General features: G+C 55.8%; 2 protein-coding genes across 2 annotated transcripts; one reads left to right on the top strand and one right to left on the bottom strand.

The window, feature by feature from the left end:
- Window positions 1-3,024: 3,024 nt before the first annotated feature.
- GCG54_00000342 (MIP18 family protein) lies at window positions 3,025-4,064 on the bottom strand (the record flags this gene model as incomplete). Its single annotated transcript, XM_045400482.1, has 2 exons — window positions 3,025-3,404; window positions 3,827-4,064. 2 exons carry the CDS (start codon window positions 4,062-4,064, stop codon window positions 3,025-3,027), a joined length of 618 nt encoding a protein of 205 aa, XP_045258068.1.
- A 12,212-nt stretch (window positions 4,065-16,276) lies between these two features.
- On the top strand, window positions 16,277-19,340 carry GCG54_00000343 (Activator of stress protein 1; the record flags this gene model as incomplete). The annotated part of the gene is made up of 7 exons (XM_045400483.1): window positions 16,277-16,379; window positions 16,479-16,523; window positions 16,585-17,130; window positions 17,184-17,813; window positions 17,864-18,423; window positions 18,481-18,968; window positions 19,028-19,340. The coding sequence occupies 7 exons, from the start codon at window positions 16,277-16,279 to the stop codon at window positions 19,338-19,340; spliced, it is 2,685 nt and encodes an 894-aa protein (XP_045258069.1).
- Window positions 19,341-22,396: the final 3,056 nt, after the last annotated feature.

Raw genomic sequence — 22,396 nt, forward strand, 5'->3', positions numbered from 1 at the left:
ATGGACGACCAGAAACCAGGGTTCGCCGCCAAGTCCTGCTAGACGACGCGACGACGCAGAGAGGCAAGAAAGAGACAGGGTTAAGGATGGATGATCGGCGGGCTCCGGCCGTCCGCTTGGGTGACCTGCACTTTAGACAACTTGCATCCTTATGAATTGTGTGTGAGAGAGGAACAAGACAACTGGACCGGGTCTGCAAAAGAAGCGCATCTTGCCTCGCGCTATCTTCAGCATCAAGAGTAGGGTAGTAGATGACGAAGAGCCATGTGGGCAAATCCCGCGCACAGGTTTCCAAGACTTTCAGCCTTCCTTTAGAGGAAACTCGGAAGCAATCACGACAACACACAACGAAGGCATTCCAAGAACAACAGCAACACATTCAACACACCCCCACCAGCCACTGCAGAATTAGAGACATGATGTGATATGCGACTTTGGCAAGGACTCCTCGCTGCAAGTCAACCTCCTGAACCTACCTCGCCATGCATCACAACCCGCCGTCTCCCAAGATCCAGGCCCTTCCTCTTTGCAACGCCGCCGCCCTGGCCGCGACCCCAGATGGCCGGCCGCCCCCATATCCCATACCACCACCACCACCACCAACAAGAAAGTACCGTATCATGCCTACCTGCCGGCCCAGGGACCTGCCGTTTTGACGCCTCGAGAGAGGTTGTCTGCCCCCCCCTTCGGCACATGCCAACCCACACCCCGTTGAACACGCATTTTTCGTTGGGAACTTCCTTCTTCAGCTTGACAGACGTCCTTATTGGGCGTAATCTTTGTCTCTTGCCGATTCAGGCTGCGTGGCTGAGTGCACATTCCCCGTCCATCGCCTTCGTCGCCGTCTCGCCGATAAAGAACGAGAGAGCCCCATGCGACCTTCCAACGTCGGACTCTTGTCAGGTTATCGTCGCGATGCTGCAGCGCATGGCGGGAGACGGGAGAGGAGGAGGCTCCCTGGGTTGAAGAAGCATCCCGCCTGCCGCCTCTGGTTCTCGTCGAATCTCGACGGGCATGCCGTGTGACGCAACTCCAACATCGCCGAGTGGCCTTCATTGGACACGATCGATCGACGTTAGATGGTGTGTGGCCCGCGGCTTACCTCCTGCTGGGCATGGCCCTGCAACCGCGCATCCAAACCTGTCGCTGTGGGGGAGGCGCAGCCACGGACTCGACTTTTGGCCAGAATGCGTTGCCCTTCCTGATGGAAAATGTGACAGCGTGACGACGACCATTGTCGCTAGCCGTGACGAGCCCCCCAAAAGCGAACACGAATTGCAAGTCCAACAAGACGGAAGCCGTAGACGAAGACGATGAGAATAGGGAAAAGAGCTTGGGCCACGGAAGGCTCGGGAGTTGCAGATCGGACGGGGATTCTTCATTCGAACCCTAGGGACCTGACCTACCTGCCCCGAGCTAAGAGGGACCTCCTTCCACCAATTGCCTCGTGGCCGGGTAAACCACAAAGCTGATCTAGCAAAGATAATACGTCCGTACGTGTGGCTCCCCTCTGTCTGTTCGAGGCACGGGAAACTTAGCTCGTCGTGCCGTGCGTGGATTCACTCACTCATACACGGTAGATCTACAGAACCAACCTGTGTACTTACCCTTGGGCAGCGTACAACTGCTGCACTACACTACGTATTAGAGTTTTGCGCCGCCAGAAGGGGGGGCGTCAAGGGAGGAATCCAACAATTGCAGCGTTACTTACGGCCCGTGGGCTTTGCGCTGCAGCAAAAGGATATGTGTTTTGCTGGATGTAACGCTGCTGGTGGTTGGTTTCTCCCCATGCCCTTCTTCGATCTGACTTGCACCCAGCAGCAAAAGATTGCCTTACCTCCTCGTGTGGTTGGGTTGGGGGCAGGGGCGCGGCAGGAGCGAGGACATGGCCAGCGCCACAAATGTAACGCCATGCAAGTTTTTGGTGCAGGCGAAGTTGGACAGGACGGTCCATTGCCTTGGACGAAGCCCGTCCATCTCATTGCAGATCCGCATACCGAGAAACGATTTCTCGTCGTCGTCCCCTGGCGGCGGCAGCAGCTAGTGTATAACACTTGAGGGATAAACTTCTTTTGTGGTTCCCGATTCCTTCCTAACTAGAGGGATAAACTTCATTCTCTCCTCGTTAGAAAGACCCTGAACCGGTAATCACGTCGGCTGTCGCGGTGGGCAGTTAGCGAGCCAGAGGGTTGATACCTCTGGCTCGGCTATTGAATGCAATAATATGGCAGTTGATATAGATGGTGGTAAGCACAATGTTTCCAACCATGCCGGAAGGGCACGGGAACATGGGCGGTGTAAACATGTGCTAGCTGCTCGATAGGTACGACGTGTTATTGCTACTACCCATTCCGACAATTGTGTGAACACATTATCCCGCTCGGAAAGCCATCATATTGCTCGTGACATAGTTCCTCTAATTTTTCCGTAACGGAAACGCAGTGTGGACCACCACGCAAACAGTCCGAGCACATTTTCGTGAAGAGCAGCAAGAAACCTGCCCCCTCTTCCCGTCGTCCCAGCCCTACCCGGAAAACAGCCGCCGGGTTTGCGAGAGTCATGAACCGTTGGCCGATCCCGCCCAGACCCTGCGAGCTTTCGTCAGGTGGAGAGAAGGCTGCGCCGCCGCCGCCGCCGCGGATGCGAGTCCCGTCAGCAAAAGGACCCTTTTCCTGCACCGGTCGGTGGATGACGGTACCTGTCGATCCCGCCCTGGGTAAGCTGTCAACAACACTGGGCTTGAGCGGGTGAGTGTCTCCTGGTTTTGCCATGGCAGAAAAACCGATATACTTAATAATCCCCCTGCCAAGGTGGCGAGGCCTTGGTCAAGAAAAAAAGGTACAGAGCGTCGATCACACCTATTTAAAGACACGATTCCTTGTTTATTCCCGGCTGTCAAGCGAATGTCGATTGTGGATAAATTTGCCATTTCACCATCTCAAGTCCAACCTAGACCCAGATGGCAATATGCAATCTGCAGTTCTGCGACGTTATACGCCGATAGCCGTGACGGATTCGCACCGATCATACGCAGGTTTCGAGCATCTTGTCCAGAACCCCCCTGAGGGTGTCGTTCTCCAGGGCGGCAGCGACGCGTTCCTTGTCGCTCAGCTGTTTGTTGACCTGGTCATCCTGGGCGTGGGCGTTCTCCTTGACCCTGACGTCGACGCGGTAATTGGGGGGGAGCGCTTGCTCCAGACGCACACGAACCCCCAGGCCAAGGACGGTGGCGAGAGAGCAGTGTGATACGGTGGGCGTCAAGTCGACCTTGACCTGCACCAGCGCATTGGGGTCTGACGGTCCTGAACAGGGTGGTGGGTTGATGTGGATGTCAGGAAGGTTGACGACCGCCAGCTGGCCCAGAGAGAGGGGGTGCTCTGGATCAGAGATGGTAGATATCAAGTCTATGAAACGTCAGTTGCGTGATCCCTACAGGGTCTGGCAATTGTGGCAGGGGATTCGCGGCGGTTCGGCGTTGGGTCGAAACGGAGAAGAATGAATGGGCATTTCTCGCCTTGCGAGGAGGCGGAAGCGAAACCCACAACGGTGAGCATCCTCGTCGACGCATCACGCAGCAACTGAGATCAATGCGACTATGCATCGCGATGGTAAAGAGGGGCCAACGGTCTCGTGATATGGCATGGCTGCAGCGCGTGGCGCTTGCCTCGTCTACAATCGTGTGGACCATGACTCCGAGTGGACTTGTCTGGAAAACTCGGCATGGTGCACCTTTCCAATTTTCTGCTTTACGCAAGGAAACGATGTATGAGACGCAGGTGACAGAACAATGAATGGGTAGAGAAAAAAGGAGAAAGAGGCCTCTCACCGTAAATTTCCTGCTCATCGATGGGCTCCTCAGCAAAGTCGTCATCGACAACGTCCCTGTCGGGCCATAATGAGTCGTCATCGCAGAAGGGGCGTGACAGGTAGGCAGGTTTGGCTAGAATGACATCGTTATATTTGGCATCTGGGCCCTTCCTTGGCGCTATCCTCTTGGTCTGACGCGTCGGCATCTGGGCCGCGCTCAGGATGGTCGGGTTCGCATTGTCGAGATCTTTGTCCATGGTGGTCAAGATTTGCGCGGCTTTTTCCCTCTTTCTCTTTCTGGTGACTCGTCTTTGATGATGATGTCTCTCAAGACTTCCAGGGTTACGTGTTTGGACGCCCCAGCAAGCGCAGTCAGTAGCCCTGAAGATGCTTCTCCGCTTGATCTCGGTGTCGCTCTCCGGCTAGCACAAAAGTCCCAAAGAGGAGGCCGAGGAGAAGGATTGCTGCTGCTGCTACTTTGTCGATTCGAGATGCCCTCTCAAAGGCCCCCCAGTCGCTCGGTTAAAACGGGACGAGGCCGCGGGAGTGAATTGAGATTGAGATGGGTTGCGATGGCGTATTGCTCTGCTGCAGTTGCTCTCGCAATGTGTTCTTTTTTCGGAAATCACCCTCGTCACGGCTGGTGTATGTGTGAGTGTGCTTGTTTTTCCTGTCGTCTGGTCGTTGGCGATGAGGCTGTGGATGGGCTTGTGGATGGCAAAGAAATTGAGCTGGCATGAGTGAATCAATATTTTTGGAGGTATTGCCCCAGGTGCCCCCGCCCAATGACGAGGATTAGATAAGCGACGTCGAGGGGTCGCCAGCCAAAAAGCAGTTGGCGCATGAATCACTAATCTTACAGTGATGGCAGAGCGCGGGAATATTGCCCCTCACTTGCCGGAATCGGACGGCTTGTCTCCGCTTTTCAGAGTATCTTACCTGCTCTGTGATGGGCTGCGGGGCCGACGACGGTTGCGCCCCCCGTAGTGTATTGCGGTACTGAGGTAGTCAGTGTGTCGGGCCCCCGTGTTGTCAGCGGAGATCCACCATTTAAAGGATTCTCGATGATCTTCCAATAAATCTAAAATAACATCTTGGATACCGCGCAAAAGGAGCATCGAACGATACCCATTTCCATCCATCCCGTGTCCTCCGACCCCTCAAAAATGCCACCTGGGGGTCGTTTTCTGCGGGTTATCGGCGCTTATGACCCTGGGCTGCCACTGCGTTCCTGAACATCCATGAATCGAATCCAAGTCCACTCTCGTCTCGTCTCGCAATTGCGGACACGGATACGACTAGAGAAAGACCAGACGTGCCCACGACAGCTTATGGTTTTCCTTTTCTTCCCTTCCCACACCCATGCAAACCGCTTTTTCGCCCCCATGTTACCACACCTCCGCGCGACGGGGAGACTTCTTGGAAAGCTAAGATCATCTCACGGCGCCTTGCCCATTCGTGGTCGTGGTAGCAGTAGCGTAAGGCTGACGGGACCCTTGACTGGAGAAAAAGGAGCAGCCTGTGCAAGCATCAAGGAACCGCCCCTTGCGGTCTTTCCAAAGTTTAATTACCTCTCTCCAGATCGACCAGAGAACCTGTTCCCGAGGTCCCCATCATGACTTCATCCCCTTTCCCTTGGATCCTTCTGTTCCTTTTCATCTTCTTTGCCGACAGCTCTAATGAACTTTAATGCTCAGAAGCCACGTTGGGCCGTTCCATTCGTAAAACACGCCGGTGCACCTGGTCCGACCCCACGGCAGCAGACCATGTCCCACGGCACGACTTCTCGTCCGAACCATCGATTTCGTCCATGGGGGCCGAGGAAATTTGACGCCTGGTCTAGCATATCATGCCGTGCCGCCTTCCTCGTTGCTTCTCCCGCTCTTCGAGAAGCTGCTTGGAAGCATGATGGAAGCAATAGAACAAAATGAATGTGATTTTACTGTGCCATGATCCCAGCCAGTTGCATGTGGCCAGCAGAGGAGGCGTCTCATCAATGCCCTGTGACTTATTGGGTACTCCAACCACACCCTCAACCATCATCGACGCCCAATAGGCAACGCGACGAACAAGATCCGCGATTCGTCAGATGGGCAGCATGACACGCAGCAGCAGCAGCCAACACTCTGCACCCCAAGCTACCTGCGCGCGTGGCCGGGCTGCTGCGCTTCCCGATCCATTTCCCGCCCGTCGGCCCAGTTCTTCACTCGGCGCGCGCGGTCAATACCTTGGGTACCGATGTCCATGCTGCAGCCGCCTCGGACACCAGTTTCTGGAACGGGCTAAGTGGCTGTCATCGACGCAACGGCAGTGCGTCGTGGTTCGTCGCCCAAATGTTTAAAGATTCCCCGGAGCGGGCGGACGGACGGGACTGGGCCTTCCCAGCTGCCGCGCCCCTTGTTCGGCCGAGTCATCTGGTGCTACCTCTATGCAGCCAGCCAGCCCCCGACCGCTGAAGTTTGGGCCGTAACGTTCAATGCCAGTTTGACTGCGTGCCCTTTTCCCCTCCCGGTGGACAGCAGTCACCTCGCATCGAGGAGGCCGGCCGGCTTCCCCCCGCAAAGAGCAAAGAGCAGTTGGACTTGGGCCATCGCCGTCGTCGGCTTCTCGCATGTTCGGATCGCCTAATCATCGGCAAATGCTCATATGCGAGTCACGAAAGACCACCAACACAATCTGACCAACATGGATCAGGAGCACGAGAGTGGACATCAACTGGGTGCCCATTCGGACCGTCCAGGCTCGGGACACACCCCTCGTGCCGCCCGAATGACACCCTCCAGATGAGGGACCCCTGTGCTCTCAGCGACGCTTACCAGCGTGTGCCCGAGATCTTGGGGGCGAAGAGCAAGAGACCCCCCTGAACGAACGATTCCAGGAACCAGTTGTGCGAAAGGGAACAACCGAGCGTGACAGATGCTAGCCTCCAGCGCTAGGCTGGAGGTTCATTGGCACACGTTCGGATCCGAGGCACACTCAGCCCCAGGATGCAGGGCAAGCTATGCGCCCTGAAACCACCATTGCGCCAGTTGAACGGATAGACGTTCCCCTTGTATTCTTCCATCAACATGCTTGATTGGAACATGCCAATTACCTTTTCCATTGTCCAGCCAGGAACAGCCCCCTTTCATATCAAGCTTGAATTGCAGTGGGTGGTGGGTGGGATGCTTCTGCGCAGCGACGAGCGGCTGGGCTGCTTGTCGACTGGCCAACTCAACTGCAAAGGAGCGTAGCCAAGAAAAAGACAGGACCTGGGGTGGGTAACGGGGTTCCTCGGTATGTTCCATTTTTCGATGCCCTGCGAGGTCGTCGACAAGAGTGGCCACCGCTAGTTTTTAGCATGTGAATGTCGACATGGTCGCTTTCCTCACCCCATTCTGCCCTGCTCACCGTGTATTCGTGACTTTGTCCATTTCGGTTGGTCGGTAAAAGGCGGCCCTGCTGTCATTCTATTTGCTAGATGACAGGCGTCGGCAGCCTTTCTAGGGTACTTGGTACCATTAGGGAGGGAGGGGGTGGTGGTGGTGGAGGAGAAGAATGAGGAGGGGATACCGTTGTGGGATACCGACGAGGACAAAGACGTTGTCTCGAGCGTTGGCCCAAAAATGGCAACCTTCAGGTATTTCTTCAGTACCGACACGGCCTGCGGACCCTGGTCGATGAAGTTGCGCGTCCTCCAGCCGCCGTCGGCCTTAATCAAGCATCGTAAAATTATTGGGAAAAGGTGATGGAGCGCGCCGTCGCCTCTGGAACGGGATCCTTGGAAACCCCAGCCGTACCAACAACAAAGTACACTTCTCTTCTGCGAGCCAGCAAGGGCAGGGAGTCGAGCAGGACGAAAAAAGCCACCAGTCCCATCCTCGTCGGGAAGCTCTGCGTGGCGCAGACTGCGGTCGAGATTGAGCAGACCCCGCGATCTCCACTAAGCCGTCGACCAGTCCCATCAAGATACCGGCTCCTCATCATCCCACAATGACAGGTCGACTCGGGTCATAGCCAGACGAGCCAAGTCAGTCTGCAGGTGAGTCCCTGACTTTTGCGAGTGCGCAACCTACTTAGTTTGCGCCACCTGTCCGGTTGAATTGATTGACTCGAATAACCAACTGGGTCAGGTTGGATTGGGCGTGGCGCCAATCCGCCGCCGTCGATGTCAGTCTATGATTGTTGCGTGTAAGTCGCCCCTTAGTATAATTTTTTTTGAGAAAAATCTCCATGAATTTCTCCGAGTCAGAAGTGTGTGTATTGGCTTGTTGTGGCCAAACTCTGAAAATTTCAACGGCCTTCGGCAAACTGCCACAGAGCCTCACGGCATGCTGAAGTGACCTGCGTTGCTTTGACGCCATCCACAAGTGGTACCAGACGTGTATCCATACCGCTTACGAAGTCGTTTGTGGTCATGGGCTTTGTCGTTTGCTGAGAGCGTTTCACCGCGGAAGCTTCGCCCTGCAGGCCTCGTAGCGCAGCGAATCCGATGTGGAGAGGGTGTTATAGCTTCCCCTGTTCTTAGAAAGGTCCGTTTGATATCCAGAAAGCTACGGAAGTGAGAGCGTTTATTAGGGCGTACGCAAGCGCTCGAGCTGGTGCTGCAAGTGCAGATGAAAAAGCCGTTATAGTTGCATGGATGGGATGGATATCCGATATTAAACTCATAGTCTTCTGCGCAGGTATGGATGGTGCAGCGATGCCTCCCCCAGCCTCGTCTGGCAACGTCCACCGCCGGTCCACCCAGTCTGATGGCGTAATGTAGCAATGCCCAGACTGTGCAGAAGTGTGGGTGAGGAGGAGTTGGTCGTGTTTGATGCCGAGTCTTTTTCTCTCACGCAGGAGGAGCCTCTGTCACACATTAGAGCTGCGGGTTCCTGGACGTCTCTGACCGGTTGAGGCAGCTGGAACAATGGCATGGTTCCACAGCGAAGGGCTCGTCAGCAAAGATCAGACGAAAGATATGCGGAGTAAAACAGGGCAAGGCAGACGAAGGTCGGTCGGAAAGGAAGACGCCTCATGCGGCACCGGATCGGCCCAAAAGGGCATATGATGGGGAGGCCGGTGAGACCGTGAGCAGACATTGCAGGCTGATGAGTCTGAGGATTTAGCTTCACCGCGGGTCAGTTGGCGACTTGGGCTAGCGCTGTCAGTGCGACCAGACAGTAATGAGGCCAGAACCTTCGTCGAAGGCCCGACGAAGGGTTCGATGACCCAGGCCCAGTGTCATGGCGGGAAGGCTGATTTTTGGCTCAGGAACCTTGGCTTTGACTCTGACTTCGGATTAGGCAAGTCGCCAAGTACCATGTACCTCCATCGCGATCTGGATTTTGATAGGTATTGGATGCCCATGTACCGTAAGTACGCCTGGGCCGTTGGAGGTCGCCCTCGCCTTCTGAGACGTGCAGTGCAACCGGTTGGCTGGCAAGTTCGACCACAGACAATGTTGATTGGGGTCCTCATCATCTTGTGCCTTGGTGACGGCGTGCCATCTGTTGTGGGTTGACTGTGAAGTCTGAATTCTGTGGTGGCTTCCGGCACTCGCTAAGAGGTAGCCGAAAGCTTTTGTCCGAGCAGACTGCGAGTTCGTCTTCCCCCTCGGAAGCGTTGGAAATGGCGAGTATCCGCAGGCCTCAGATATTAACGGTGGACTGCCCAGCGCAGGTATCCGCAAGTCCATTGCCCAGGGCACCTCCTCAAGGTCCCAGGATAGGGAGTCCACGACACGCCCTGTCTGAGCTTCCAGAACAGAACCCAGCACACCACATCCGGCCCATGCGAGAGGAGAGCAAACCCACAGCACTCTGGGCGTGGAGACTTTTCCTGGTCCGAGAAAAGGCCCCTTGAAATCCGAGACCTGGATCAAGCATTCGCAGCAGGGCTTTCCATTCTGCGAGAGAGGCAGAGCGTATCCGTAGGTATGAATAGGTACGGGGAGGAGACTGGAAATGGGCTGGTGCAGCTGGCAAAGACGGTAAGGCATGTAAGGTACGTGGGAGGGGCCATGGCAGATATCCGCACCTTAGATACATAGAACAGGCAGCCAAGGTTTCTTGGCCTTGCGTGTGAATGTGGATGAACAGGTACCCTGCTTCTGGGGGCTGGATTGTTGGTCTGAATACCACGGTACAGTAGTTGAGAGGCAGATGACGAGAGAGGAAGTAGGGAAGAGGAGGGAGGAAGAAAGAGAGAAAGGGTATTCGTACAGTACAGTACCTACGCAGTACGGCGAGAAGGTACTTTGGTAGTATTGCTTGTTGGCTCGTGGGTGAGGTGAGGGGAGCGGCACTGCATGATGTGAGGTGCGTTATCACATCTGAGATGCAGTGCGGATACGTTTCTTGATTTGGAGACTTGGTTGGGATTGGACCACACAGCAGCAATGATGGGCATTGGCCTTAGTGCCGCTGCTATTGCTGTGTGTACTGCGTGCTGCTGCGTGCTGCGCTGCTGCTCATGCTTGATATGTAGGAGCTGTGTGTGACCTTGGGCAGGCGGCCGGGGGATCATGCTACGGACATGCAGGAGTGATGGATCCAGCAACAAGACCAACAGCAATGACAACAGCGGCAGTATTGACAAGAGCAACAGCAACAGCCCAAAATGCCGGGAAGCTCTGCGGCTGCTGTTACTGCTGAGGGATTGTACCAAGTAGAGAGAGACGAGCAAGGCAAGGCAAGATGTGGAGGACAAGGCCAGTCAGCCCATCCATCCCATGTCGAGGGGAGCAAGCAAGGCCACAGACACAGAGTTCAGCACACATCCATACCTAGGTACTGGACCAGAGGACAGGGCAAGGACTCCTCATCCTCAGCATTGAGGAAATTTGGCAGGTCGCACGTTAGCGCTAAGATTTAGCCTAGGCTACAAGGGACTCTTGCCTTAGCCAGCTGGGTCCTCCAGTCCTTAGCCTCTCCTGTGCTGAAGCTGGCTGGCTGCAGCGTGGAGTCGACATCGAGTCCTGGCAGATGTGAACTGTGAGTGGTTTGGGTTGGGCACTAGCCGGTGGAGGACGGACCAGGGCAGTTACGAACGAACCTGTAATGATAAGGTAAGCGGGGTGTGGATCACCGTAACTGCGACTGCTCATGGCATGGCTCCTTGCTCCTTGCTCCTTGTTCATGGCTCCTTGCTGCTGCTGCTGCTGCTGCCAGCCCCTTGCCCCTTGCCCATTGCCCATTACCTAGCCCCCTGCCCTGCCTTGCCCTGTTCCTCTTCCTGAGGTGCTCTTTGCCCCCAGTCCCAGTCCCAGCGTCCTTGCTCATCGCTACCGCGGTACCTTACCGCGGTTGCTCCTGCGGCCCTGCGGCAGATACCGTGCCTCCGTCCACCATCCATCCACGACCCTCCAACTCCAACACCAACTGCGGTGGGTGCTCCAACTGCTCCCCCAAATCACCTTCCTTGCATTTCCCTTTTTCTTAGCCTCTCCCCCTGTCCACGTTACCCACCACTCGCCTACCTTAGCTCAACTTCCCTTGTCTCTCTCCCTCTCCCTCTCCCTACCCACCCATGCAATCCACGCAGAGACGGCATGGCATTCACAGGACGGGCAGCATGGCTCTGGGGGTCTTTGAGTTGAGCCTTGAGCGGCTTGACGACGGATGGACGCCTGAGAAGTTAGGAGAGAAGCTTCACTCGGGCCATCTCAACGCTGGTCTGGTCGCCGATGTTAGGCTGGGGGAAACAAGAACCGAACGCGAGCAGATGGGATGGAAGTCGCCAACCCTTCCCTTCCTGCCGACCTTCTAGGGCGTTTCGACCCCGGAGCTCCAAATAACGGACACCGACTCCCTCTCTGCGTTGCGCTACTACCGTCTATCCCACCGAGACGCTGCGGGCTAAAACTGACCGCCTCCTGCGTTGGGTCTGCCATGGCCCCGGCCGCTACCGATACCAATGTCATCGCATTACAAGCTCGGCACCACGTCCGCCGGTGCCCCCAAGTCTGCAAGCTAGAAGACGAGATAGAAACGTCTGCCAACCTTGCCGCCCATGGCGTTTGACCGTCACCTCTTCTCCCGCTCGTCGGTGCCTCGGCGAGGCTTGCTAACAACCTAACCGTACGAGAGGCTTGTCGGCATCTGGCATTGTGGAGTTGTGCCCGGCCCTAGACAATGTAAGCTGCGGCACTTTCCTTCCGCCTCCAAGAAGTCTGACTGACTGCTGTGGCTCTCGCAAAGTACACACACTACCTAGCTAATGAGGGCCCATATTCAGGACGAGGCAAAACCGCATCTACCAGCGACCTTCTACAAAATGCTGCGTATCTGTACAACTGCTATTTGCCGTGTTCTTCCAAAGTGAGCGCAGGTAGCCCTGGCCTGCCATCTTCAGACACTGTATGGTGCCCAGACCAGGGCGGTCTGGGGCCGACGGGGCGAGCATCTGAGCAGAGCTTCTGCTTTGGGACCCTCGCAACCCTCCACCTTCCACCTCCCCGTCGTGGGCGGACGGGGTTGGTGGGCACTGTTTCTCGAAGCATTCAAGCTCGACACTGGACCTGGAGCCTGCTCGGACCCAGCCCATCAGGCCAGTACTGGACGGGGCAAGCCTCAGGTACTGCCTCCGTATCCGTCATCTTCATGTCCCGGCCTCCACGTCTCCAGGAGACAGGAGGAGCTCCAAGTTCCAAGGCAGGGCCCGAGACGAGACGGGACCAAAGATGCAAAAGAAAGCAGTTGAATGAGGTGTCCAGAAGCAGTGGGCTCATACTGGCCCTACTGGGCACGGCACGAGGGCGGGTAAGGTAGCCTACGGACTGCGGACGGATGACGGGTACAGATGTCCATTCTACGGAGACACATGCCCTTGTCCGAATTCCCGCCTGCCTGGTTTACAGTACACCAAACTAATATTGATTACGGAGCACAAAACTCACTAGCGTTGAGCGTGCTGGAGAAAGATGCGGATCGTCTGGTCATTGCAGGTCAATCAAAGAGGTGCTTAGCACGGATAGCTCTCCCCTTCTCCTCTTTCTCATGGCCCAGGCAACTTGCCTCATTTGGCAGTCCCTCGGTACGCAAGAAGGCATGGCCTGAAATCGATATCAATATACAACAAGCATGGCCACTTATTAACATGACATGGGATAACACAGGAAAGATGGATGGGCTTTCTCTTTCTCCGCCATGACCAATCTTACAGCGACCCTCCCTACCGGTCCATGTCCTGGATATTGTCGTCCTGTCTTTCGGTTACAGGCTGTGGCTGGACTTGACCGGACCGCACCAGTTGACGTTTGTCTTTCTCTGCTGGCCGGAGAGAGAAAGAGAAGAGACGTGAGATGGATTGGCGAATGGACGGTGTACAGTATTCGCGCAGTGTGGAGCAGCACTGTATTCGTGACACTGCCCTGCGCAGACATGACGACAAGGCCAGACCGTCTCATCGTCTCTTTGGCTGGGCCAGGCTCTGGGTACAGTGCATCTCTGCTGTTTTCGTACTAGATACACACGACACCGCCATGCCCAGGGAACGCAGTAAGGCAACTCAACTCTAGTTGAGGCGACGTGGGCGCGTCCAGTGTCACCGGTAAAAGGGTTCTTACCGGTGCACTGGTCACACATACGTCCCGGCACTCCCCGTCTTTGGGCCTCTGGCTGAGCCTTCACCTCTACCTCCGACACGTCGTGCATCTGCTGGTCTCTGGCGGCGGCGCCGCCTTGCGCCGATGAAGACGTACTTCACGGTACGATACTCAATCACTCACATCAGCAGACCGGATTCTGACTCGGCCTTTTGTTTTTTTCTCCTAAGCCCTCTGGGTCATCACCATTGGCATTGGCAATGCCGTGGGGGACGGATTCGCCGCCATGGCCAGTGCCCATTTGTTCCATGCCATTGACCAACCTGTCGCAGCTCTCTTCCCCCTCCATCTTACTCGGTGCGTGCGTGCGTGTGTGTCTGGTGTGTGTTGTCGTCTCGTACCTGAAGAGGCTTGGAATGTACCTTACCCTACCCTTTCCCGCACCATCATCCTCATCTTCATCGCCGTACCTTACCTCAAGTCGCTGCTGGGTGGAGGAGGAGGTGCGTGTGGCTACGTACGTGCAAGAGAGAGTGCATGCTACACGCGTCTGACGTCCACCCCGCCGTGCGTAAGTTGTTCGATTTGATCGTCACGACAGCCCAAGAACAGGAGACTTTGTGTGTCCATCTCTTCTCCATCCTCAGTCCTTCTTCTGCAGTCTGTGTGTCAATTTTGTCCCTTGGACGTCTCGTCTCTGCATCTGCTTCTATCAGACCCCTTTCGTTCAAACCATTGAACACGGACGCGGACACAGACAGCGAGTGCCTTTTCCCCCTTGGCATAGACGGAGCTTAGTTCTTTGTCTGTCGCCATTTCCCGCCGCCCGGGTCCAATTTCAAGTTCAGCATCAGGAACCCGTCGAGTCCAAACCCGGCAAATGAGGATTTGGGGAGCAGTCGTTAGTCGGATGAGATTCGAGACTCGGGACTCGAGAGTTTACAGCGCACCCTGGACAGGCCTTCAACTTTAGTGCCAGATTCGGCCTGCGACAGGCCTTTTAGCCTCTCGCCTGCTGGACAGAGTGTAGCTTGCCCTGTCCCAGCCTGCCCCAGCTCTGCCTCCTTCTCTTCTACCTTACCTACGGCGAGCATCACTATCCGTAGTAGCCTCCTCCTCCTCCCCCTCCCCGGCCGGCGGTCCTATCGTCGTCTGCGAGGGTTAGCCCCGGGGCCCGGGTGCCCTGTCTGCGCTGTCTGCGGTAGCTAGCGCAGCGCCCTGGGATGAGCCGTCTGTCGAGGAGACGGCGACTCGAGTGACTGCATGGCTTGGAAGCCAGCGCTGCTGCGAAGTATCTTGCCAGCGTGCCGCGGTGGACAGAGTACATCGGGACTTTGGGATGGGGAAATGTCTTGCTCGCTGACTGGTCTTGCCCAGAGCAATCAGGTAAGGCAAGGTAGGTATCCGTATTCCCAGGCAGATAGGTACATGCATCCCGCAGCGCTTCGTAATGCAGGTCAGGTCTCCTGCTTCTACCTGCCTTCCATACCTTCCTTCTCTTCAAACCTAGGTGCCTTGCCTGGAGGTAGAAGGCACGGCGTATCTGGTGCTGGGCTGGCTGCCGCTCACGCCGTCGCCGCATTGCGCGACCTCCCACCCTTCGCCCACACCCACCACACCAACATCCACTTCGGCATCCACACCCACACCCACACACACTCACATACACACACTGGCTCGCTCTTCTTACCCTCTCTCTACCTAATTCTGGCTCTCTGCCATTACCTACACACTCCACAAGTCCCTCCCACTCGAGTCTCCATCGCCAACACCCTACAGCGACGCTACATCACACCCTGAGCAGCTGCTGCACTGCACTCTCTGTCTCTCTCCATGACAGTATCTGTCTACGGATAGAGATACCTTGCCATCACCTCTGCCTCTTGACCTGTTCCCAACCCGCCTGCCTTACGTACCCTCGCTGCGTGTTTGGATACCTCAAACTACCTCCGCGCCTTACTATTACACTTGCCTTCTTTACCTTTCTCATCCTCATCTTTCTTCTCACTCACTTCAGACGCCCTACCCAGCTCCTGTGACCTTGGGCCGTGCTGCCATCTCCATCTCCAGCATCATCAACTCCTGCTCCTTTCTCCTCTCTCTCTCTTCTCGTCTCGTCTCTTCTCCTCTGCTGGGCCCCCTCCATCTCTCTCTCTCTTTCTCTCACACGCACACACACACACACACAGTCACCCCCCTCCCCTCCCATCCCCTCCAGGTTAGGTACTCCTCCTACCTCCTCCTCACCACCAAAAGCACAGCACTGTCCAGCATACCTTGCCTAACCAGGCAGCCCTTGTCTGGGTCCTGGCTCCCACCCCCATCGACTCCTGGTCGCATCCATCATCGAACATCGGTCTCCTCTAGGCCCCGGCAGCAGAGCAGCGCAGTGATATGACCCTGCCCTACCCTGCTGTTGTACCGTACCTACCTAGCCCAGATCTTGTTCCTTACCCCGGTCGCCCTCTCCCACCCCCGTCAAGGTCTACCCACGTCAACCCTTCACGCCTCACGCCGGGACCTGTCGTCCATTCATAATAAGGCTTGACCTTCTCCCGCGTACCCCCCTCACCATCGCCCACCAATCCGGACATTTCCTAGCCAGCGCGCTCCAGAGAGAAATTCGAGACACAACTGCCCTCTGGACTGCTTTCTTTTCCCAACATCTTCCTCCTTTCTGCAACCCAACCTCGACTTGACAGTTCGCTTCTGTCTCGTCCCCGACGACGCTGAAAGAGAGACCTCCATCGCCATTCCACGTAACAGAGAAAGAGGGTGCATCCGAGTGCGCTCCAAAGGTCGGGACCGTCGGCTCTCTCCAACTGATTTACACCATCGACGGACGTGGATGTAACCACTTCTTTGTCTCCGCTCCGCACTTCGTCCGAGGCTACGTCCTCCTTCTGAGCTCACCGCACCCAACAACTTCGACTCAACTCACCCCGATCCGATTTCGAAATGTCCAACGATCCCTCAGTGAGGCGCATCCTGCCTCAGAGCTCCCAGATGGGCAGCTTTTCCTTTGCGCCCCAGCAGTACCCCCAAAGGGAAACCCAGAAGAGTGCGCCATCCATTCATCCAATCCACCTTTACTTTACCTCCACCGCCTCGGCCGCAGACTGTCGTTGAATGTCTGTCTAACCAAACACCATCTCTGTAGACTATGTTTTCGTTGACGAACACAATCGCCATAAGCGATTGAAGGGTACGCTCATATTCTTGCGCGGTCTCACCGCTCGTAGTATACTTACACTGATGAATTGTAGTCATGAGGGCCTGTGAAGGATGCAGGAGACGAAAGATCAAGTGCGATGCTGCCACCACGAATACCTGGCCATGCTCTGCGTGTATCAGGCTCAAGCTGCAGTGCGTCCGTCCCAATGGCCAGTACGACGGGACCTCAGATACCGCGTATGAGTCTGGGCCAAGCGACTTTGCCGCTGCGTCCTCCCAGCTTCAAGACAGCTTCCGCCAGCAAGCTCCCATGCAGCAACAGTCGATGATACCCGGAGGCCAGAAGCCCAACCCTTCCATGTACGCGGCCCAAGGCGCGTATTCAGATCACAACGTCTTCCCGCAGGTGCCTTACTCCGACGGATCCAGCCAGCACAACATCCACTACACCACTGTGTCGCCCTCCGTCGGCATGATGGACCAGTCCTACGCCGGCCAGAACGTGTTCCCGACACCGCCTATGCAACAGAGCTCGCGCGCGGATTCACCTCCTGACACTTACTCGAACGATGGATCTTACCAGCAAGCAGATCTCGCCGACCTCATGGGCTCTTTGAAGGTGAATGAAGCAGGCACAGGTAGGAAACTTTTGAATAAAGTGTGAGTTACCAACGCTGACAAGTACCTCCAGCGCCGTACCTCAGGAACAAGGCCTCTTTCAGACGGGAAGAGGAACCAGTGGTGGAAGAGCCTGATGACTATCAAGAGCTTCTTCCCCCTCTGCCATCCGGACCTGGTCTTAAGATTCGCATCCCGCCCGAGTTGATGCCGGACGACGACACCGCCATGCACTACTTCGAGCTCTTCTTCACCCATGTGCACCCGTATGTGCCGGTTCTGAGCAAGCCCATGTTCTACCACCAGTGGAACACCAACAGGCAGTCAATCTCACCCCTCATTCTTGAGGCCATTTTCGCCATGGGCGGAAGACTCGCGGACGATCCTGGTGAGGGACAGCAGTGGCTGGCTTTGGCGTCTAAGCACGCCGATTCATTCATGGATGTTCCAAGACTCAGCACCCTCCAGGCTCTCTTGCTCATTTTGAAGGCTAGAGAAGCGGCACCGAAGCGCGGCTACTACTACAGGTCCTGGATGACGATTGTTCAATGCGTGCAGATGGGCAAGGATCTCGGCCTGGACGAGCACTACACCGATCATCAAATGGGACACCCTTGTGGCTCTTCTCCCGCGGAATGCCAGATGAAGACCCGGATTTGGCAATCCATCTTTGTCGGTGAAGTGATGATCGGATCTCCTCAGGGTTTGTCTGAGCTTCCGATGTCTGAAAATGGGTTTGCTAATAGGCGACAGGCCGATACGACCTCTCTGTGGACTTGGATTCCATCGATTTCAACGTTCCACGCCCTATTCCCGGCAGCGATGAATCTGAGTATCACATCACCCGGAACTTCACCTATTTCGCACGAGTCGTCCGCAACGTTAGCCGCATGAACAGCACTTACGGCCGCCTCAAGAAGAAGAAGACGAAGGACTGGGGTGTCGACCCCGAGTTTGTGCAGCTCAACCCAGCTCTGCAATCGTGGATGAGCGATCTTCCGGCGGACCTATCTGTGACCTTTCCCCCGGATGGATCGCCTCCGTGGCTCTCGTCGCCTTACATTGGCAATCTGCACTCGTACTACTACTTGACACTCATCCTGCTCCACCGACCGCAGCTGAACTTCCTTGATCCCAACTCAACCGACGGACAATGGAAACAACACATGATGATCTGCTATTCAGCCGCCAAGGCCCTGTGTCGTCTTCAGGAGGCAGTCTTGAACAACTTTGGATTTTCTGGGTTGCAATGCATGCTCCGTGGTTTCAGTTTCACTGTCTACTGCGGATTGTGCTGCATTGTTCTTCATCTGGTGGGTGATTGTCGATGAATATCTTGTAGGTTGACGCTCTGACACGGTGGAATATAGGTGGCCGTCGTCTCGCCGGATCCGGATCTGAACACTGATGCTCGCGAGTACTTCACACGGCACATGCGCGTCCTCGAGAAGGTCATGAGCGTGTGGCCGATGCAGGATCTCCAGAAGCAGGTCGACGCGTTGAGAGAGGCGTTCTCTGCTGACACCAGGAAACAATTCGTGCTCAAGCCTAGCTTCCCCTACGGCAGCCCGCAGTCTTCCAACCATTCTAGCCCTCCTCGTGGTTACAGACCGGGTATGGCTCGCACTGGCTCTCTGGACCATCAGTTGGACACGCAAAACCTTCAACACTCCCAAGTCAGTTATACCAGCCACCCCATCACACCTCCTATCTCTGCCGGACCTGTGGATACCAAGAGTGACTCGCCTGCTATACAGTCACTTGTAATGATGGCGAACCAAGGATCCCAAGCACCGGGGATGCCTCAGACCATGCCGCTGGCGAGTGCGCCAGCTTGGAACCCGGCGAAGATTTTTGAGTAAGCCAGAGAAACGCTTTCCTCAGACAACTGCGCAGTGATCACTAACAGTTCTCCAGGCAATGGAACACGTCTTTCGGTACGCCTCAGGTCCAACCACAGCCTTCGACGCTGCCTCCCCAGTCCAATTCGCTTAGTGTTTCTCCGTCTTCAGGTGCACCCGAAGCCCCGTCTCTTCAAGACATACAGGCAGTTAATGCCACTCTACCAGTGGCCTCTCAGCAGATGGCGCCGCAGTACACGGCTGCGCCAGTCCAGTCTTTCATCTCGCCTGCTATGTGGCAAGAGTCCGTGGCGAGTGTCTACGAGGGCGGCTTCAAGCGGGCCTGGGACTACGACGGCAACAGTGGTCCGATGATGAAACGGCGTTGAAAACGTTTTGACATATTTTGACTCCACGGGACGAATCTCCGACGTCCTTGCTGGCGAGAGTATTTACATCAAGTTTCAAAGTTGGTATAAAAGCGGCAACGACGATTATCGGTTTCTACAGCATATTCCTTTTTCTTCTTCTGGGAAACACTTGGGAAGAACATCGATGCGAACCTTCTCATCAGCTGCCTTCCCCTCGGCCCCCGAACGATTCACCCGTACATATTTTTCGACATTCGGTTCTCATGGTCCACAACTTCACACCACATTCACGGTTTATTTTCGCGACGAATACATGTACACGATTACGACGAACACGAGGAGGCCCAAAAAAAAAATACAACGCACGCGGAGGTCCATGTAGCGCACGCGCGGGCGTCATCATTCTGGCCCTGGACAAGCATGGTTCCAATCTGAAGAAAGGGGGGGTGTTTTCAGTGGGCGTTCTCGGACGGCACATGGAAGGAAAAGTCAGGCGCAGGCGGCATCCTGGCCTGCATTCAGGAATGTATTATTATTTGGCATGTTTCCTCAAAACGGGGCCGACGAAGCGGCTCTGGCAGGGTCGGCGGCGTACGGACAGCGCACAGTGGGCATTACGAATGAGAGGAGCGTCTCTTTGTTCTGTTTACCAGCTGCCTCGTGAGATCCGACCACAAAAAAAAAGTACCTGTACGATGGGGATGGGGGAAGAAGGGGGCAAAGAGGATGATTCGATACTTGCGTTGATTGGGCCGGTCAATACGGATATGATACCACCTTTTTCGCGCGCATTATTCTCTGTTTTTTCTCCCATCAGATGACAAGACACGACGTGACGACAAAGGAACCCCCACGAAGGCTCCAATGGGTGGCGAAGCAAGTCAGGACAGGCAAACATGCGGTGATTTGATTGCCTCTACTCATTCACATGGGGGTTTGGGGCCAAACCAACAGCAGCCAACTCAAGAGGGATGACATTGGAAAGGGGACCATCGAACGCTACCAGATTCCAACTGGGAAGTCCCCAAAACGGTCGCAAAGTCAGGCAAGTAGACGTGTCAATTGGCCGGGGCATCTGAAGTTGGCAACAAGTTTTCCAGGGTTCGTTCAATTCAGCCGCATCTTAGGACCAAGGTAGGGTTTGCATTAACTACAGATGGTCTCAACTTCAGCGCGCGCGCGGAGACACACACTCTCTTGCACAGGCTTTTTCGATACTCCTTCTCTCCGTCACTGCAGGACCCCGTCGTGTCTCGCAAAAGGCAAACTTTCATTTTGCGGCTGGGGGGGAACGTTGGTGACCGGGATGCACATGTCGGCCGGCGGCAGGCTAACTGCTCTGTAAACTTACCGCCGTATTTGCCTCCCCATGCCCTAGCGGCGGGGAGTTTCTCTCGGGTGTTCTCTGTCAGAACTGGTTTGACAAGGAGTCGCCGAACGAAGACGCAGGCGAAAGACAACCAACAACAGACAGAATGGGCCGACCGACCTGTCGGCAAGGCGCCGTGGCAGCGCCGTGGGCGGAGACAGACGCAGGCAGGGGTTTGCGGCGCGGAACCCGGGAATCGGATGTCGGTTTTTTCGGAAAGGCATAAACGAGCTGTTAAATCACCTAAGTGCAGCGCGAAGAGTGTGACGGCAATTAACGTGTGCAGCAGCTCCCGAGCCGACGCCAGGTACCGAAGCTCAGCACCCCCCTTCTACTGAAAGGTGTGGGATGCGTTAGGGAGGGGACCCGAACGGGGGGACCCTTAGGGTAGCAAAGGGCCCTACTTGTTGGTAACTACCTACGTATTGCGCATGCTGTAATGCCGTACGCTGTATGTGTGCATGTACTTGCAGCAGGCACGCAGCCAGAAGCTTGTTGCAGCTCCTTGGTAACGGCCGGTTCTAGGCCCCTCTCCTTCACCCTTTTCGCCGGCAAGGATGTGGGGGGATGAGAAAGCATGAGCGGCGAGAGAAAGCATGCCAGAGGAGTGCTTCAATCGGAAGCCGGTGGGCGGACGCATCGGGATGAATCTGTTCAAAGTTGGGCATGGATGTCTTGCTCGATGTTTCGAGGCGCCAGGGACCAGGTCAGAAGCACTGCCGTTGGGGCTGTCGTTTCTACCTAGTGCACCACGTACTGCGATACTTTGCTTAGTGTACAGGTGATGGTTGTGAGTTTAGAGTTTGGGGTTGCGCATGGCGGCATGGGCTCTGGAATGCTCTCTCTTTCGTTCGGGGTGCGTGCTGCGTACTGCACATCCGTAGTAAGTGCGTGGCACGGCACACATCGCTCTGGATGCGACGTCAGACCGGGTTCCCATACCGCCGATAGAGTGTGCGTAAACGCCGCAAGCACCGCGACCCGACTTGCAGGACCTTTCCCAGCAGCCATCCTCCTGCGCCAAGATGACCATGCATCCAGCTTCCATCTTTGCCAAAAAACCCTTCTGGAATTTCGTCGGATCTATGGAGGAACGGTGACGGCGTCCTCCGCTTCACTTCAAACCCGGCGTGGCCGACGTGCTTCATCGTAGGCGCATGTTTCGAGCGACGAAAGTTCCAACGACATGCACAAACCAGCGACCACGCCCCCTCCCTCACTCACTCCGATGTGACTGAAGTTCTGAACCAACCCCGCGCGCGCACGTACTTTTTTCTTTTCTTTTTCTTGAACCACCACCCTAGGTACCGACTCTTTCCGCGCGCCGGGGCGGAGGGTCCGGGAGGGCCGCTTTGGTTTCGGGCGATGTCCGTGTCATGGGATGGAAATATTGCGGGATCAGACGGGGTTTTTCTCGGGCGGAGGGACGCGGCAACCGCCGGAGGCAATCCTACCAGGCTATCGTATTACTACCTCATCCCCCATGACGCAAGTGCGACTACAACCAAGGGTATTCCCACGTAGCAAACAGATCCCCTTTCATTGCTACGCCGTATAGTGTATATGTACTACATAATGTAATGTGGGCGAGGCGCGGGTGGCGGCTGTGGACGCATGGGGCTGAAGGAGTCAGGTTGCGCTGCGCTGCGCTCTACACGCGGTTACGCAAGTCAGTCGAGCAGGGGACGGGCCGGCTGGCAGCCAC

This window comes from Colletotrichum gloeosporioides (genome assembly GCF_011800055.1).
Source record: "Colletotrichum gloeosporioides strain Lc1 chromosome Unknown consensus_90, whole genome shotgun sequence".
Taxonomy (NCBI): Eukaryota; Fungi; Ascomycota; class Sordariomycetes; order Glomerellales; family Glomerellaceae; genus Colletotrichum; species Colletotrichum gloeosporioides.